Consider the following 19,511-nt stretch of genomic DNA (forward strand, 5'->3'; position numbering starts at 1 on the left):
AAATTAAACACAGGCTGGCGAACCCATGGAACTCCTTATGGATCCTAGCTGGGAGGATTCCTTTGTGCCTACAAAGCTTCCCTGAGTTGACCCTAATGTGTCCCCCTTTAGTGGTGCTAGTAGCTGTAACATAAAAATTTTTTTTTTTTAAATATATAAAAAAAAAATATTTTTGCTTAATTTTCAAAACAAAATATTTTAACCAGAGACATCCAAGTCAAATGTTATTTAAAAAAATGAACCCTGACAAATTCACCCATCTATTCATCTTATTAGATTTTTTGTTTCTTCCCTACATTTTGTTTTCTACCAACACCCCAACCCCTACTCAAGCTAATAAACACCTTCTCTACCCCAGCAACAACCTACTTAGATTTTCTTGTTTCTTCCCTGCCTTTTTTTCTACCAACACCCCTACCTCTACTCAAGCTTATAAACACCTTCCCTACCCTGTCTACAACCATTGCAACATCCACCCAACCAATTCATCTACTTAAATTTTTTTGTTTCTTCCCTTACTTTTTTAATATCCCCACCCCTACCCCTACTCAAGCTTATAAACACCTTCCCTACACCGTCTACAACCATTCCAACATCCACCCATCCAATTCATCTACTTAAATTTTCTTGTTTCTTCCCTTATTTTTTTAATATCCCCACCCCTACCCCCACTCAGGCTTATAAACACCTTCCCTACCCCAGCTACAACCATTCCAACATCCACCCATCCAATTCATCTACTTAGATTTTCTTGTTTCTTCCCTTACTTTTTTAATATCCCCACCCCTACCCCTACTCAAGCTTATAAACGCCTTCCCTACCCCAGCTACAACCATTGCCACATCCACCCATCTAATTCATCTACTTAGATTTTCTTGTTTCTTCCCTACATTTCTTCTACCACCACCCCTACCCCAATCAAGCTTATAAAACACATTCTCTACCCCACCCACCACCATTGTCATATACCACCCATGTTCCTTCCCTATATTCCTTTTGCCGACGACCCTACCCTACCTGTACCCTTTCCCTACCCCCAAGTACCATACCATCATTTCCCTCTTCCATCCTATATCTTCATCTCAGGTACTTACACTCTCTTGTTTCTTCTCCGATTTCTCTTTTTTGTCTTTCTTCTCCTTCTTCTTCTTTGTCTCTTTCTTCTGTCCTCTAATTTCATCTTCTCCCTCTCTTCTGCTACCATGGTCCGGTAGAACTCATCGCAGGGATGATCCCACATACTTTCCCCCGTTGAGAAGTTGAAGTAGTAGATATCACCTCCACCGGTGTCTTGACTGTGGGTGGAGATGCGAGCAGAAACAGGCAAATGTGAAAGCATTCGGTAACAATTATGCCCATTGCAAAATCTGAATAATGCATGAGTAGGCCTACTGCAACAGGAGCACATGGGTTTTTAACACTATCTGAATATTGCATTACAGTACCGCCAATAAGTAACTTGGTAGACAGCGCTCTTTTTTGGCGCTCTGTGCATTTAACCTCGCTCTATCTTTTGTTAAAACCCGCATTGAAGTGCAGGTAATTGCGGGGAACTGTTTATCAGAGCGAAGATTCTGTCTGAAGACTTCCCTAATTCTACTCATGCCCGCTAGAAGTGTGAAGTTCATTGTTACCGTCAGACGGTCAATGGCTGTAATCCTACTAAATTCCTTCCAATCCGGTAACAAAAGAATATTGATCGTCGCCGGTAGAAGGAAGACCGAAGGTTTATATTCGGTCAATAGAAGGGATAGTGTTAAGCAGGAATCTTACACTGTTTAAATTCAGCGTACAATACACATGTCCAAGTGTGCGCAAAACAGTTGGATTGATGAGTGAAACTCTCCTCTCTGCATGTTTCAGCATGTCACCTATATTTGAAAACATTCTGAATGAAACTATCCAGGCTCTAAATGACAGGGTTTTCCTCTGGTATATAGAGGGGGGGGGGGGGAACCATACCTGGGGATGGGTGGTCTGGGGTCATGGGTCCCCTGGAAACTTTTGTTAAACATCCTCATGTCCATCATCCTAACAATATATTAGATCAAAATGTTACGTAAAACAGGCAGAAGAAGTTTTTATTTGCTGCTATAATTTAGGGTTCCCAGCCAAATTTTTCAATATCAGATGTTGACATGGGCTAATAAAAAGTTGGATTGCAATCACTGCATATTTTATTCCTTCTCTGAAAACAGTCACGCGCCAATGTTGGTAAAACTTCAGCCAGGAAGTCGCAAATAAAAAAGACAATCGGCGACCTCACAAAATGAATACCAGGGGAAAACCCTGTCATTTTTATGAACCAAAACCTCTTCCAAACCTTCAGTAACCTCCATGAATATTCAACGGCACTTCTCTAAGTTTTCTGCACCACACAGTATGGCAGACACACATACAGGACTACAGTACATTGTGTATTCCTGTTCTTGTTGTTAAAAAGTGTTTGCTGCACTTCAAAAGTAAGAAATTGTCACAAAAACTATTCAGTATCAGAGGTCAAAAGGAAAGTCTTGGTAACTCTGTTTGGAAATCGGTCCCAGAAACTGTCACATCAAGGAGTAGATTCCATAACATGTACAATAAAAACTTACATTGATCAAACCATAACAACATCTTCTAAGCTGTCCGATACAACTCAACTCCTGCGACCTACTTTTTGTAAGTCGTGAAGACTTGTAATCTTCCTACTGACACCCCCCCCCCCCTCCCCACGGAAGACTGGATGACAGATTGGTGCACACAACAACTGTTCTTTTGCTGACGACTCACGCTTGCAGCATTTCTCTACGATTCGGTAAAACTTGTTAAGACTGGACAGTTTTTTAGTTGTGAAACGCACTGTCAAAAAAACACACTACTATCTGACTGAAGCCCATACATGCGACTTTAATAATTTAGACTGGCAAAATCTTGATCAGATGTAGTCTTAAGGGTAACGCATGCTGAAAACACATCAAACATTATCCATAATTATCACCATCGAGTTGATTCGGGTTAGGTACCGTTCGGATGTTTTCGGGGTGGTGTTCAGTCGTGCAGTGTGCAACCGTGTCGTGAGGGCCGAGAAGGACTTCAATGGCGACTAATATTTCATTCCCTGACCAAGCATGAAGGAGAGAGGAACTCACCAAGGTTTCCAGTCATTAGGAAGCGGTGCGTTGATACCCTCCCTGGCTATCCACATCAACTCTTGCTCAATGTCAGGATTTATACCAACCACCTGGGCATATTCCAGGTTATCTGTAATATACATATCAATCATGAGAAATGGTTTTGAAAGGTTACCATTAATGTCAGGATTAATACCAACCACCTGGGCATATTCCAGGATATCTGTATTAAATGTATCAATCATGAAAAGTGGTTTTGAATGGTTACCATTTGTCAGGACTAATAGCAATCACCCTGGGAACATTCCAGGATATACTGTATCTGTATTACAGTATACATCAATCATGAAAGATGGTTTTGGAAGGTTACCATAAATGTCAGGATTAATACCAACCACCTGGGCATATTCCAGGATATCTGTATTAAATGTATCAATCATGAAAAGTGGTTTTGAATGGTTACCATTTGTCAGGACTAATAGCAATCACCCTGGGAACATTCCAGGATATACTGTATCTGTATTACAGTATACATCAATCATGAAAGATGGTTTTGGAAGGTTACCATAAATGTCAGGATTAATACCAACCACCTGGGAATATTTCAGGATATCTGTAATTAATACTGTGTATCAATCATGAGGAATGGTTTTGGAAGGTTACCGTGATATTTTGTATGCATAATAATAACTTCTTTATGGAAAGTCTGTACACTTAGCACAATTGCTGAAACTACAGTACTGTAGTGTCCTTAAAGTTGACAATTAAAAATAAAAAAATTACGTTATGATTACTAAGACTAAGTATTGTCAGGAACACAAACCTTCTTCATTAGGCTGATAATTCTCATCATAGTCTTCCTCTAGGACTAACTGATTACCAACCATCATCTTGACTTGAGCTTAAAGCAGGACGTCCTCGAGTTGCTTACTCTGCAAGTCCTCCAGTTTGTATCTTTCGTGCTGCAAAAGGTGAACAGAGACCAGACAGAGTGCTTTTAAAGCAGTGATGTGCCCAGGATTTCCTGAGTGCCGGGTATACTGATCGCCGCCCTTGGGGAGGGGTTTAGGTGTCCCCCTCCCCTTTGAGAAATTTTTTGATTTTTGAAGGTGCTCAGATGCTTAATGCTGGCACTTGTGTAGCTTTTTAAGCACATACACTAATTTGCTAACAATTTACATTTTTAATTTTTTTTTTAATTATCTAACTTAATTAGATCTAAGTTTAAGACAGGTTTCCCCTTTAACATCGAGTGGTACGTACAGTGTTCAATGGTCTGACCCACTGTTTCTAGAGATCAACCAAATAATACAACTACTGTAATAATATGAAGCTTTATACAACAAATACAGTTTGCAGTGAAATCATTTCTTGCAGCCTTCATCAGTTTAATAAATATTGTGCAGTTAAAATAGACCATTCATATACTTATCAGTCAAAATACTGTTCCATTGAATCTTTACTTTCCCATTATTGTTGGCATTCATGTTTTCTCTGAATTTCTATGTGTGAAACAATCTCTTATATGGTTAAATACGTCTGAACTTCATAGGTAGTATGCAGTATTTTTCCAGCAAACAAATTTACATACTGTATCAAGCTTGTCAACAATTATATTGTAGTTATTTTATTAAAAAATGTAGATTACACCACTTCAAGTCATCTTTAATCTCATAAATGGGGTCTTAATTTCACCTTCTTTATAATATGCGTATACCTCACCTAAGATATTCTACTTCTTATTAATGATTTTCTTTTGTGTCATGAAAAAAATCCGGTTCCGGCCGGATTTTATCCGGCCGGATTTCATGTACTATCCGGCAAAATCCGGTTCCGGCCGGATCCAAAAATTTGGATCCGGTGCATCCCTAGTAAAAAGCAGCACTGGGGTTAAAACACTGCATATATGCCTCTTTTAAAAAAAAAATTGTGACATAGGCCAATCTAACTAAGTGCAGCCTTGCAGTACAAATCAGTTAACTAACCAGACGAATATAATTTGTTCAGTCTTACTATACAGTTATAACTGTGCATATAGCACAACATTAGGCTTTCGCACAGATTACAGTATGCAAAAATAGTAGACTTTTGGTATTATGGTTAATGTGTAATGAATGGGTAGTGAGTGCATAGAATAGAAGGCCTACCAAAACGACGTAGCACAGGGGTACTCGTGCCCAAAATTGTTGACATTGATTTCCTTTCAATCGAGCCTTCTTTGAACAAAATGTAACTGAAAATGGAGAACACCTTGGTGCTTCTTTTTCCTTTGCAAAGCTGATCAGGCTTTAGTCCTAAAACTTACATGTTTTCTTTTGAAATTTGTATCTGTAGCCTGCATTTACTATGGCTAACGTGTTAAGCTTAACGAGTAGCGTTACACGATAGGCCTGAAGTGTAACGTCCGTTTACTACTACTAGATTTAGGCCCTGGGCAGTAGCCGATGTTCCAAGGGCAATACGTTCAAACGTTAGAATACGAACTGCACTTCACTAAGCGAGAAGAACACTTACCTCGTCAGCTTTGTCGAAGGAAACTTGAGTAATATTCGTGGCTCAGGCGAAATGCCATAAAAGCTGGAACATCAGTTCAGCGATAATGATGATACTATCAGTGCTTAGTAGCGTCCCTTACACACTGACGTTTCTAGTATATACAGTCTAGTACGTGTGTAAATAGGTAACTTAGTTTGTGTTTACATGCAGTGATCAACACAGTCACAACGAAGGAATTCAAACAGTCATATATGTTAGACTTTCATATCCAGCCGTTTCTCTTGTTGTGATCAAGTACAAAGCAGCGCTAAATTGCTCCCATTGACTTACACACTAAACTCGTCACTTGCCAAGGCCGCTAATACGGAAGCTTAAAAGTACCATCATAAGAAAACTTTGCCCCAATTAGTCAACATTTTTCAGTATATTGTTTAGACACCAAGATAATATCTTATCAAAAAATCAGAAAAATGAAATAAAATTCTGAAAAATGTTGAATTGACAACTTATCAGATCTCGTCAATTCAACATTTTCTGCAAAATGTTTAATTGCTCACTTCATTCCAACTGAGTAATTGCACAATTTTCTGCAAAGTGTTTAATTGACCACTTATAATATGTCGTCAACTCAACATTTTTCTGCAAAATGTGAATTGTTCACTTCATTCCAACTGAGCAATTGAACATGGCTCCAAAAAGGGCCTTTAAACTTGCTGTGTACTTGACTTCGTTACAGGAGAAAAATGCACATTTATAGCAATTTTGGCTAGATTCGACTATGCTATTTTCATCGATACCAAATTTGCGATTGATAATGCTCTAGTCTTGTCAATAATAAACGTATAAACTTACGGCAAAACACTGCACTGTGTAATACAGATGTTAGGACTTTTGCATTGCTCTGCGTGTACAGGGATGATGTACATAATTAGTTCATGACAAACGCCTATGTCAAACAATGTATACACAACTCATACTTCATAGTCATTTTATTACTATAGCCTTGAAATATAGGAGCAGCAAATGCCCATCTTCTTTCAACACAGTATGCAAGCTCTGAAGATGAAGTGTAGACTAGGAAAAGAATTACCTCACACTAACCACGACAAAATATCACCATTTTTCCTTGATTAATCGTGGTACAATACCAACATTTGAGTGGTATTTTCGTCATATATGGATGCGGTTTACCACAGATTTTCCATAGCACCATATCAACATTTTACCTTGGTTTTTATCACTTTCTATTTCATCTTCACAATGGTTTTATCTCAAATTTCTCTCTGTGGATTATGGCATTACCATAGTTTCAGGCGCGTATCCAGTATGGGGGCGTTGGGGGCGCGCCCCCCCCCCCGGGTAAGAAAAAGAGGAGAGAAAAAAAAGAGAGAAGAAAAAAAGGAAAAAAGAGGGGGGGAAAAAGAGGGGGGAAAGAGGGAGGGGGGAAGGGAGGAAAGAGAGGACGGAAGGGAAAAGAAAAAGAAGAAAGAGAAAAGGGAGGGAACAAAAGAGCGGAACTTATAAAATTATGCTGTGAAACCAACTTTGGCTGGTCTTGAACTTGACCGAGTCGTCGGGGAACATTACGCATTTCGGAATTAGACCAGGATCTATATGTGAACTGCACTAGACATATGTCCTTCGATGCAACACTGTCATCCAGAGATAAAATGTTAAACAACGCGAACTGAATGCTAATTGTTACCCCACCCCTAGAACCGTAACTCATACAATGAATCTAAAAATAAATATAACAAATTCCGTATGCGATTTGAGAATTGAGCACATTTCCTGTAAATTTTGTTACGTTGGAATGCGAGAGGTCTCGATAATTAATTTTTAACGAGACACAAGCCTGGGTTCGTTTCCGTAAGGAACACAGACAAATTGACGAGTCTAGAGATTTTAATTGAGAACGTAAACTATATTGAACAATGGAGTCTGAACCAACAACAACAAGTGTTAATTACAAATATATAGAAAATTACTCACAAACTTAACAAGATAGGATACACTTTAAAACACGCTGGTCTCTTCCAACGGCGATATCCCTCAGCGGCCACGACCTTGATGACGACGATTCTCGGTCCGTTGTACCGCGAAATTCACTGGTCCTCGACGAAGTTTCTCGCGATCCCAGAAACAGCAACTTCTCGCCGACTAAATATTACCAGAGTCAGTCCAAAATCAGCTTTATAGCCACTAACTCCTGGCGTAACGAACTTCCTCAACGGAGACAGAAATTCTTCACCTTCTCCGAATTAAAGACTGAAAAACTGTAGTTTCACAGCAAAGTCCTCTTCAAACTTCTGAATGGAAGTGTAGAATCAATCTTGTTATCGATATCTCAATCCTTCAGAAACTACTGGTAGTTGAGCACTGACGATATATAGTAGAATGGTAAAATAAGTGTCGTCTCTTGTATTCGTTCAGAAACTGACTAACTCTCCGATCTGGGCGGGTTTATATACGATTCGCCATGTCAAGAATCCTCCAGATCTCTGTCGATACACCTGAGTAACAACGCGACCAGGTTTCTCTATTCGCGGAAGTCCTTTGCATCACTCGCGAACATTCCAGAGAATCCACGAAGATGCCGTGCACAGCTTACACGCGATTCCACGTTAACCGACGTTAACCCGAGACCAGCGCGTCATCATGAGCAATATACTAGAACAATCGTGTATTATAACATTCTGACACGGTAACCCGACCTAATTTCTCAAATGCTGATTTATCACGTAGGCAATTTCAATACTTTCTATATTATAACATTAGGTTCCTTACTAGCAGTGACTAGCGTTAGGCTACAATGGGCCCTCGTAACAATATCATGTAGTGGATCCAAAGGTGTATCATTGCCGGGGGGGGGGGGGGAAGGAAGGCCGGATGCACACATCACTTCTTGAGATTGTTCCCACCTGCATGAAAACGCGCGCCCCACAACCAAACGCCCACCCCTCTAATCGCTTTCGGATGAGTTACGAAACCAGACCCATCGTATTCAAAAGTCTACTTGGATTATTTGTCCCCTGATTTTTTAAGGCAGATGCAAACTTTCTCCAAACTAAATTTCTAAGCCATGAGATCTAAAACTTAAGGAGGTTTGGGAGCATCACTTGGGTTTGAAAGTGTTATTTCCGGTGATCCTGGAGGTATATTTGCCAAAAAATTCTTGTACGCTACGCGTGAACACATGGTCGCGCTCCGCTTAGATAGTATCAGAGAACAGACACGCGTCCCTACCATTATCCAGGACTGATCTGCGCCCATGTACCAATAAATAAGCTGTGTCTAATTTTTCGAAATTTCCCTGACCAACATTCTTAAAAATTCTTCCCTCTTCTCGTGCAATTTTGACAGGTCTGTTTGGGGTTGAAGGAGGTTTTTCTGTACTGGCTGTCCATAGATGAAATTTTGTGCAATATTATTGGTATGTTTTGAAGTGAATTTATTTCACGAGAAGTGTAAATTTTCAAATTCTGAACGAATATTGGGCTTAAAACCTTGAAAAGTAGGGCTGACGGGTATTGTGGGCCGCGACGTTGAATCACTTACAAAAGCAATGATCCACAGGCGATGCAATGAGGTCGAACATAATGTGTGACTGGTGACAATTGTCAAAAAGGTTATGGATGGAAAATAATATTGGGAAAATACTTGGTTTACTCAGGCAAAAGTGAAAATCTAGTTAGTCATTTACAAGCCCGATATGTGCCATTTCCGGTGTCAAAACCAAATTTTTTCTCGTACGCTGCGCGCCAACCAATGGTGGCGCTCCGCTTAGATAGTCATTCGCGCCCCCCCCCCCGGAAAATCCTGGATACGCCCCTGTAGTTCTACCCTAATTAACCACAATTTTACCCTAAAATGGTACGTCTTTTCTTGTCAGTTCATGTAGAGGGGATGCCAGATGAGCGAAATTTTTGATGAATTTTCTATAGTAGGCGGCAAATCCAAGGAAAGCTCTTATTTCCGTTGCATTACGTGGTACAGGCCAATCCTGGACCTTCTTGGTATTGGTCCGGTCTGGCTGAATTCCTTTGCTGTAAACGATGTGACCCAAGAACTTGACTTCTTCTTGAAATAAATAGCACTTCTGGGGTTAAATGGTCAGACCAGCTTTCCGAAATCGAGTAAGAATATCTCTCAGATGCTGGAAATGTTGTTCAAAACTTCGTCCAAGAATAATTATGTCGTCAAGGTATACCAGGCAGGAGGTCCAGTGAATACCTCTCAACACTAATTCCATAAGTCTCTGAAATGTCGGTGGGGCATTTGTCAATCCCATCGGCATTACCCTAAAGTGGTATAATCCAAATCCGGTTGTAAAAGCGGTTTTCTCCCTATCGGGTTGTTCCATCATTGTCTGCCAGTAGCCACTGGTCAGATCTATCGTACTGAAATATAAAGATCCAGGAAGAGCGTCGAGAGTATCGTCAGTTCTCGGAAGTGGATGCGAATCTTTATTTGTTGCTGAATTGAGTTTTCGATAGTCGACGCAAAATCTGTAAGAATTATCTTTTTTTTAACCATTACGATCGGAGAGGACCAAGGGCTCGTACTTTCTTCGATGATATCATCTTCCAAGAGCGTTTGAATTTGTTTGTCGATTTCAACTCTCATTTTCGGTGAAGTTCTATAAGCTCTCTGTTTAATAGGTTTCGTTCCATCTGTTCTTACTTTGTGTTGAATCATACTTGTTCTTCCTGGCTTGTCACTAAAGATATCGGAGAACTCGCAAAGTAGGTTGTTAACCTTTGCTCTTTCGTCGAAGGTCAGGTTTTCGTCATCAAGGTGAACGTTGGGGATGACATTTTGTGGTTCGTTATCGGTCGACAATGTCAGTAACTTCGGTTTAACAATAGTGTAATGGTCATCATCTTGACTGGTCGAGTAGACTTCACCAAGTAAATGGTCTTTCTTGACTTTCATAGTTGTGCGAGTGGGGTTCAAAATCGTTGTAAATGTGTGCCCATCTTTGACGTTGGTTAAAGCTCGGGGGGACAAGGATGTCTAGTTGGTGAAATTGCCGTGGTTCCAACAAACAAACATACTCGTTTGGGTACACTCTGTAAGGTGAAGTTTCTAGTTTTGGCCCTGACTTGCACTTGTGTCTCTGGGGGAATTGTCACAGTGTCTTGTAATATGAGATTGCAGCTTGCCGGTGTATTCCTTTATTTAGTCAGCATGTGGATTTCGTCACCTCTAATACTAATAGTACCATTTAAGACATCCACTTTTCCTTCATTTCGTATGAGAAAATCCCATCCAAGTAGAATTGGTTGCTTGATGTTTCTTGCGATAAGAAATTTTCCTGGAAGAGGTGTGACCCGACAGAAATGTTTGCTGTAACAGTTCCTACAGAATCAATACCCGTCGCAGATTTGACGATGATGTAGGTTTGTTCCTTTACAAGTTTACTGAGGGTGGGGAGTTTATTACGTAATTCCTCGTTGATAAGGGTTATTTCTGATCCTGTGTCGATGAAGGCGTCGACTGGAACATCCTCTATTATGATAGGAATGTAAGGGATGAAATCATCTTTAATAGAGTTAACTTCTTAGACAAGACCAATGTCGGGGGTGGTTTGGGTCCCTTCTGAGATTTAAGCTGGCGAGTGACCCGCTTCGTCAACTAATAACCGTTTCACTGGTCCTGAAACGAAACACGATTTACAGGACTGTCGCGACGAAGACTGTCGCAGAGAAGAGTCCAATTCAACACGATATGTCTGACCTTGTGATGACCTTCCGGTGAATTTGGGTGGTAAGATCGTCGATCTTGGTGATATTGATTACTGTGTGGAGATGGAGATTGGCGTCGTTGTGAAGAAGATGGGTACTGAGCTCTGAGATGGTACTGAGATGGGTACATGAGTCCCGATGTGGTGATTGGGATCGATACTGTTCCCGGTATGGCGACGACGGTCGATATTGGTCCAGATGAGGTGACGATGGTCGGTTTTGGTCACGATGTGGTGATTGGGATGGGTACCGTTCCCTGTATGATGACGATTGTCGATATTGGTCTCTTCCACGAGAAGGAGAAGGATATTGATCTCTATCTCGGAAAGGCGATTGACATCGGTCTGGCTCATTTTGGTACTTATCTCTAAATTGAGGATAACTTCTATATGTGTTTCGGTTTAGTGAATGATCAACACGAGTTCGATGGAAATTTCGACGTTCCTCGTGAAGTCATATTTCAAGAATGTCTACCTTGTCAGTTAATACCTTAATAGCCTTCTGAAGGTTCTCTAGCCTGTCTTCAGAAATCGACTGGACTTTCAGGTTTCCTTCATATTTCATCGCTGGGGGTGTCACATGTAAAGTAGATGGCTGGGTTGGTGGTGACGAATGAAGGGTTGTGGGAACGTTAATGTTGCTCGCCTGATGGGCTCTTTCAATTCGTCCCGCATAGTCGATGGCCTGGCTGAAGGTTTTAGTTAATTCGTAAATTATGATATTGGGTAATTAAGATTAAATGTTAAATGTTCAGAAGTTTGTTCGTATTGCAAGTATCGTAAGTTGGCAAAACGTGCAATGTTACTAATTGCAGTGATGTATGATTTCGATCAATTAAAGATTAAAGATTTGCTAGTGTGTATGTCATTAAAAAAATGAGATAAATGTGTATTTTTCAATGTGTAATTGTGTAATGTGAAATTGTAGAACTTTATGTGGTAGAAATTTGTAAATTTAGAACAAAATACAAACTATATATATTTATTTGTGAAATTATTCCTAAATCAAGGACGATTTATTTTATAAGGGTTAAAATATGTAGAAATTAAAATAACGACTGGAAACTGCATTTAATTATAAACGACTGGCTTAAAGGCAACTAGCTAATTTGACTAATTATTTTAAAAGCTTGCCAACTATTTATACCCAATTCACAATCTGCATTGAACTATGTAAAAGTCTTGCCTCTGTGAAACTGACAAGGACTTCTTTGTAGACCACGAGAGGATACGGATATATATTTTGTTAAAGTAACGCACGAACTGTGTCGTCTTTATTATATTATTTCATTTACTTTATCGTTTTTCCAAGTGTGACTGCCAGTGGCAGGTCCCTGATATTAACTTTAATTTAACTCCGTCCAGCGTCTACAATTGTATGATTGGGAAGGTTAAAGTGTTCTTCAACTGGGGTCACAGTCTCCATGGTGTTAACTGTGGATTTGTGACAATAGAATCGCTTTTTGAGGGTGGTTCTGGTTTTACCGACATACTGGATGCCGCAAACTCTTCAAGAGATCAGATATATGACATTAGTGGTTGTGCAAGTGATGTGACCCTTAGTCTTGTGTGTGAGTTGCAGGCTGTGGCTGGTGATGGAATTGTATTCAACAGTGTGGTGGCTGCAGATGATGCATCTTGAAGTACGATCACATTTGAAAGTACCATGCTGAATGGGTGTGGGGTTGGAAGATAGAGGTAGAACAGCAGCACGCACAAGATGGTCTCGTAGGTTGCAGGGTTGTCTGTCGGCGATGATGGGTTTTTCAGGGACGGCTCGTTGGAGTCTATCTGAAGTGAGGAGAATGTTGTGGTTGTTAGAGGTGATTTGCTGAAGAGGAGGAAGATTTGGGTGGAAAGTAACAACCAGGGGGAGCTTGTTGTCGCAATCTCGTCCATTTTTGTTCTTCAATGCCAAAGTAGACGATCTGGAAAGGGAGCGGACTCTCTGAATAGCTTCTGAATAGTAGTAAGGTGCATTCCCAAAGCATCTGTATGGCGAACGAAAAAGGAATTGTTAGAGCAAATGCGACGAAGACGAAGTGCTTTACTGTAGGCAATTCCAGACTTGCACTGACGGGCATGGCAGCTTGAAGAATGGAGATACTGGTGTGTGTCTGTGGGCTTGGTGTATAAGTATGTAGAGAGAGAACCGTGTTCCTTGCGAACAGTCACATCGAGAAAGTTAACCTGTTGGTGAGAGTAATCAGAGGTGAATTTGATGGTGCTGTGGAAAGAATTGATGTGATTGATAAAGGAAAGCAGGCTACCCTCATCACTAGTCCAAACGAAAAAGATGTCATCAATGTAGCGCCACCAGATAAGAGGCCGACAGGACGCTTTACTGAGCATGCGTTCTTCAAGGCTGGGCATGAACAGGCAAGCAAAGGAAAGAGCCATCCTGGTACCCATGGCAGTCCCGTGTCTTTGAAGGTAATGCTTGTCCATGAACGTGAAGTTGTTTTTGGTGAGAACATGTTGCATGAGAATTTGGATGTCAGAGATGGGTTTGACAAGGGTGGACCTTCTTAGACAGGGCTGCACAAGTGGCTGCGATACCTTCAGCATGAGGGATGTTAGTGCAAAGAGAAGTGACGTCGTAAGTACCGATGATGGCTTAACTAGGGATTTGGTTCTTGATATCTTTGGTTTATGTCTCACTGTTTTATTTAAAATGAACGAGGAATAAAGAGACCAAAACAAAAATGTGTTGTCATTCTCAAAAAAGAAGTTCTCTGACCAAATGTCCCACAAAGCTTACCTCATCGTGTTGTCAGAGTGGCAACCACTGTCTTTTCAGTGGGTGAACTAGAACTTTGTCTGGCCATTTTAAAGCTAAAATGCCCTCTCAAGTGTCATATTCAATTGCCTGTTGTAGAATCTGCATGTTTCCACAAAACTAGTAATGCTTGAAAATATAACCAGTAAAAATTCTCGATACCACCAAGGCTCCATAGGCTGAAAACTAGCAACCCCATAAACAATTTCAGTAGGGTGAGTTTTAAGGGGCACTGGCAGGGCTTGTAGTCTTTGCAGTGGCAGGGCTTGTACTTGGAAGAGCATCAGCATGAGTCCATCTTCATCAGAGTCTCTGAATAAAATTATTGCTGTTGATAAATTCAAACCGGTGTTGAGTGAATGATTTCAGCAAGTAGTGCTAAAAGTAGCGATTGTTACGATATGGCATTTGCTTGCATGTATTAAGCTCAACACTTTTCTTAAGGTTCTTTAACCAGTTGTTATTTGATCCATTTATTCCAGTTGTCCTTGCGTTAATATGTGGCTTTTGAGATGTTCTCATCTTTGAAACAACCTGCTGGATTCATCCTTAGCACAGCTATATTGAGAACGGTATGTTTAGATAACAGTGGAGGGATGGGGGTGGAGGGGGGCGTGGGGGAGTTACATCTCCCCTGACTACCATGAGTCTTGCGTTGATACCCGGTCCTGGTCTGGTTAATGTTAGTCTCAAATTATCCACCCACCCAAAATCTGCATTCCAGCATTTATACTTTAACTTTGCTTTTCTTCAGTGTCACAGTACTCGTTGTTATGTTATGTTCTTGAATGCTTCAAATTGGCTTTCATTAATGAGTTTACCTGTAGCTCCAGTGTCTGACTCTGTGTCCACTCCTTCACTATCAAGAGGTGTTGACACTGTTTGTTTGGATTTCTCCTCACTCCAAGCAGTATGGACATGGAGACATTTCTCGAAATATTTCTCAACTTCCGAGCTTGTGTTATTTTCTGCTACTGCCTTCTTTGCTTACTGTTGTTCTTCATTTCTGTACTAACGCGGTAACTTTTTCCTAGGCGCGTGCTGGTTGCTCAGTCCGTAATACTTGCAGTTAAGTGGAAGTGCTTGTTTCACGGGCTTTCTCTGTTTGTACCGTGTTGTGTACCATTTTCTACGGTGTTCCAAGTGTCTCATGCATCTTTCATGTCTTGAACCTGCACGTTAGTTTTGGTCCATTTGTGCAGCTTTCTTCAGTAATGCATTTAAGGCTCATCTTTTGTTCAGTTAATTTGGTTTAAAGGCCTAAATTTATATTTGACGAAGACAATTTAATTTTGACGTGATTTAGTGAATTTAATTTTGGAGGAGTAAATTTATTTTTGATGTAGAATTTTGTTTCGATGAACAAAAACATTTTTGATGAACAAATAGTTTTGCATGGAATAAAAATATTTTTTTAATGGAGTAAATTCATTTTTGATGGAGAAAATTCATTTTGGTGTAATTAATTTTTATATATAGTGATTGCGGTAATGGCCGCCCACACCAGCGTAGGTAATCTGTATATCTATTTAAAAACTAATCATACTAGAAACATAATACGTACCACCAAGTTCCAACGCGGCATTGAAGCTAAAACCAACGAAGCATAAAACCACAGTGAATGCCTTGACGGGCAACAATAGTTTTGGTGACACCATTAGAGTCTCTACTTCGAAATTGGCAATTTTGACCTTCGCCGCAATAGTCTGTGACTATTTGTAACATAGTTTAGTTTTAACAACAGGATATGACGGGTGAGTTGAGCTATTGCGGTGACTTTTAAGTTTTAGCGTATCTTTATCTTTTAGAGTTTCTCTGCTACGTTCAGAGTGATTATTTGTTGAAATGATGATAAGTTGTAGAATCATGTGTGCGCTCTGTTACTGCCTGATAGAGAGAATTAAATGCATAAGCTTAGGCTTTGCCTAGTCTTAGTTAAGCCCAAGTTAGAGCTAGACTAGTTATACTAACCGTATTCATTAATGGGATTCATTATGCAATGTCGTAACACTCCCCCACCGCGTCAGTGTATTACATAGCTATTCCATTCTGTTCGCATGAGACAAATGTTTTTACTAACATAAATAGAAGCAACTGACAAACAGGAGTTTTAGATTGGGATCATGAAGTATAGGCATTCAACCACATCATTGCCATCGTCGTCATCAAAGTAAATCAAAATCACTTGTTGACGCCAAGATAGTCCCTATTTAGAAATCGACAGTTGTGACCTTTGCCCCAGTATTCTGTGAATATTTGCAACATAGGAATGTCGCTTCAGCTTAGTATAGTTTAACATCATGATATGACGGGTGAGTTGAGTTATTGCGGTGACTTTTAAGCTTTAGCGTAGCTTTATGTGATATATTTTTTTTTCTGCTACGCGTTCCGAGGATTTAAGGTCAGAGTGATTATTTGTTAAAATTATGAAAAGTTATAGAACCATACGTGTGCTCAGTCACTGCCTGGCAGATAGAATTACATGCATAATATTAGGCTTTACCGAGTCTTATTTAAACCTACGTTAGAGCGAGACTAGTTATACTAACCGTATTCATTAATGGGATTCATTATACAATGTCGTAACACTCCGCCACCGCATCATTGTTTTCTATAACTTTCCCATTCTGTATTCACGAGACAAATGTTCTTACTAATATATCAAGAAGCAACCGATGAACAGAAGTTTTAGATTGGGATCATGATTCATAAGCATTCAACCACATCATCGTCATCTCAATCGCCATCGTCATCAAAGTAAAACAAAATTACTTGTTGACCATGTAGTTCATGAGTGACTTCACAAGTTATTCTGCAACATTTTATATAACCTACCAAAAGAACAAGATATTTATCTACGTGGGTTGAAGTTTTGTGCTACGTTTCACAAGCTCTGTGCTAAATGTAAGTATTTGTTTTATATAAATCTGTCTTCGTTATCCCTTTAAATCTTGTACACGTTCAGTCTCTATTATTTGTAAAATATAGCATGCACAAACCATGGTCAATCCTTTTTTTCATATCAGGAGTGAGGAAGACACCATGGATGAAGCTCCAGACCCCTCGGTAAGAACAATTCTTCGAAGCTCACACATCGTAATTACTGTTTATACCTTTATGTTAATAGTTCGAAGGGAAAATTAGTGTGCCATAATTATGTAGTAAAAAGAACAATTTTTGGGGTATGGGAAACTTTTGCTGTATGGTTGAGCAATGTCATTTCGCAGGTGACCATTGGCAAGTGAATATTACTTTCGAATAGTTTCACACTTGGTCACTAATATTTCTTATCTCAACATTTTGGTGAATAGCGCTCTGATGTGACTTATATTACAATTTTAAGTTGTATTAACTGGATTACCCCATTTTTGCAATGCAAATCACATTAAAACTGATTTTTAGATTGGTGATAAAGAGACTGAATATAATACACTCTATAGGTCTGAAATACTCGTAAGAAATATGCATGCATGCAGTCAGTCAGTCAGAAGATGAAAGTCCGGTTTTAGATACTTGATACTCTTGGGTTGGATTAATTACAGTAAACACACTTGATCATCAAGCATCCAGAGGTCAACAGGTTATCTAGAAGTGGTCTCAAAATTTACTTAACTGCACACTTTCATTTGGCTTACTTTTCATTGCTATGGTAAAATTATCGCTCAAAACTACTACATAATTTGGTGCCTGTGAGCTCGTTACTCTGAATGATGTGTAGGCCCTATGGCCTACTGCAAAGAATATTTGTGATATATTACAGAAAACTCTCAGTAGACACTAGGCATAGAATAATTCACACACGTACACACTTGTCCAATAAAGCGTGATAAGATATGCATCAGTTTAGAAATTATGTTTGCCATAGTTAAGAAAAATAAACCTAAATTGAGTTGTCCTGGAAATTAGACAAATGGTGACTTTTAGCTAAGAAGCTGGATCCAAACATGTGTATGTAATCTGTGTATTTTCTGTTTGTTTGTTTTAAAAATTAAACTAAAAATTGAAAGTTATATACTAATATTTTCAAAATATCAAAGTTTCTTCTAAAGTTTTGGCAAGGTGCCATGTTTCGTCTGAGGTTAGAAAGCTGTGTTAGAGGGATATCAGGTAACGATCTGTTACATAATTCATATTCATTTGATGTTTATCCCAAAGCAGCTGGTGTGGGTGATGCACATCTTCCAATCAGAAGTATTCAAAAGGTTTTTGTTTTTCTAGTCATACTGATTATTGGACACTGTTGCTCAAGTCACGCGATTTGCGTCATGTGGAATTAGGAGACCAATGATCATTTCACTTCAAAGCAGTACTAAGCCGTCAATCGTTTGAAAATATCCCTCTTCAAAAGGAATATTATGTTTCTAAGTTATTGACAAGCTTATCTGCAGAACACAAAGAAGAGCAATCAAATTGGGTTAAGTGAGATATGTTATAGATACAAACAGATAATATGTATAGAATAGTTTTCATTTAGTCACTTGAGCAACGACATCCATGATGATCTGGTTGAGTTCGTTCAATGAGGTACGTTTGATTAAGCAAAGCTATAATTTTGATGTCACTGGGATAGCAAGCATGCTATTAATATTTTTTGTCTATCCTAGATTGTCAGTGGTGGATTTTCAAGTGAATTTGACAATGATGAGACGAGCAATTCTAAGGAAGTCACTGAGTTTGTAACACGTTCAATGGGAAAATTTCAAGTGAGCAATTATTATCTTGTAGCCTTCTAACTATCCGCAATTTGCATACTTCACCACATGCCATTTCATAAGAAAGGACCCCAGTAAAATGGTTAAGACGTGATAGTCATATGGACAATCTTTCTTTGGTTGTTTTCCTGTTCACCCACTTATAAGCAAAGTAATGTCCCCACAATCTGTAACACAAAATGGGCAGTTACAATAACAAGTATCTTACTGTTTAATGCAACCTATGAACTATCAGTGAATTCATCCTCACTTGCAGACCATTGATCCTGCTCTCCCAATTAAGATTATTGGTGCTTTATTATCTGCTCGGGTGACTCAGGTACGATCAGTTTATTGCGTGAAAAAGGTTCTTCCAAAACCACAAAATTACTTAATATAATGTACCGAGTATTGGTTGATTGTACCTTTACATTTTTTATTTGTCTTTTTTATTCCAGTACAGAATAACAGCTAGATGAGTTTTTTTTTTTTAGTTTGCAACAAACACTGGGGTTTGTTTTTGATGTATTCTTTTCAAGTAAACACAGTTTCAGATGTATTCTAAGCCTTTTACTTTGAACAGTGCAAAGTAAATGATTTTATAACGGAAACCGAAGCAGTGCACAAGCTGTTATGCATGTGATACCAACTTATATCCAACCATGGATATCCAGTGGCAAACAAAT

At 39.4% G+C, this 19,511-nt stretch overlaps 2 protein-coding genes and 1 pseudogene across 6 annotated transcripts in view; 2 read left to right on the forward strand and 1 right to left on the reverse strand.

Moving 5' to 3' along the window:
* The window catches only part of LOC139976813 (uncharacterized), a 177,517-nt gene that overhangs the window by 38,983 nt on the left and 119,023 nt on the right, over positions 1-19,511 (forward strand). The gene's annotated exons all lie outside the window — the stretch shown is intronic.
* On the reverse strand, positions 8-5,878 carry LOC139977616 (centrosomal protein of 164 kDa-like). Its single transcript, XM_071987052.1, has 5 exons — positions 5,628-5,878; positions 3,937-4,075; positions 3,132-3,243; positions 1,095-1,295; positions 8-123 (listed from the first exon to the last, which is right to left on the reverse strand). The coding sequence occupies exons 2-5, from the start codon at positions 4,001-4,003 to the stop codon at positions 117-119; spliced, it is 387 nt and encodes a 128-aa protein (XP_071843153.1). The 5' UTR covers positions 4,004-4,075; positions 5,628-5,878; the 3' UTR covers positions 8-116.
* Positions 15,827-19,511, forward strand: part of LOC139977285 (uncharacterized) — a 51,479-nt pseudogene continuing 47,794 nt past the window's right edge.

This window comes from Apostichopus japonicus, chromosome 12 (genome assembly GCF_037975245.1).
Source record: "Apostichopus japonicus isolate 1M-3 chromosome 12, ASM3797524v1, whole genome shotgun sequence".
NCBI classification, from domain to species: Eukaryota; Metazoa; Echinodermata; class Holothuroidea; order Aspidochirotida; family Stichopodidae; genus Apostichopus; species Apostichopus japonicus.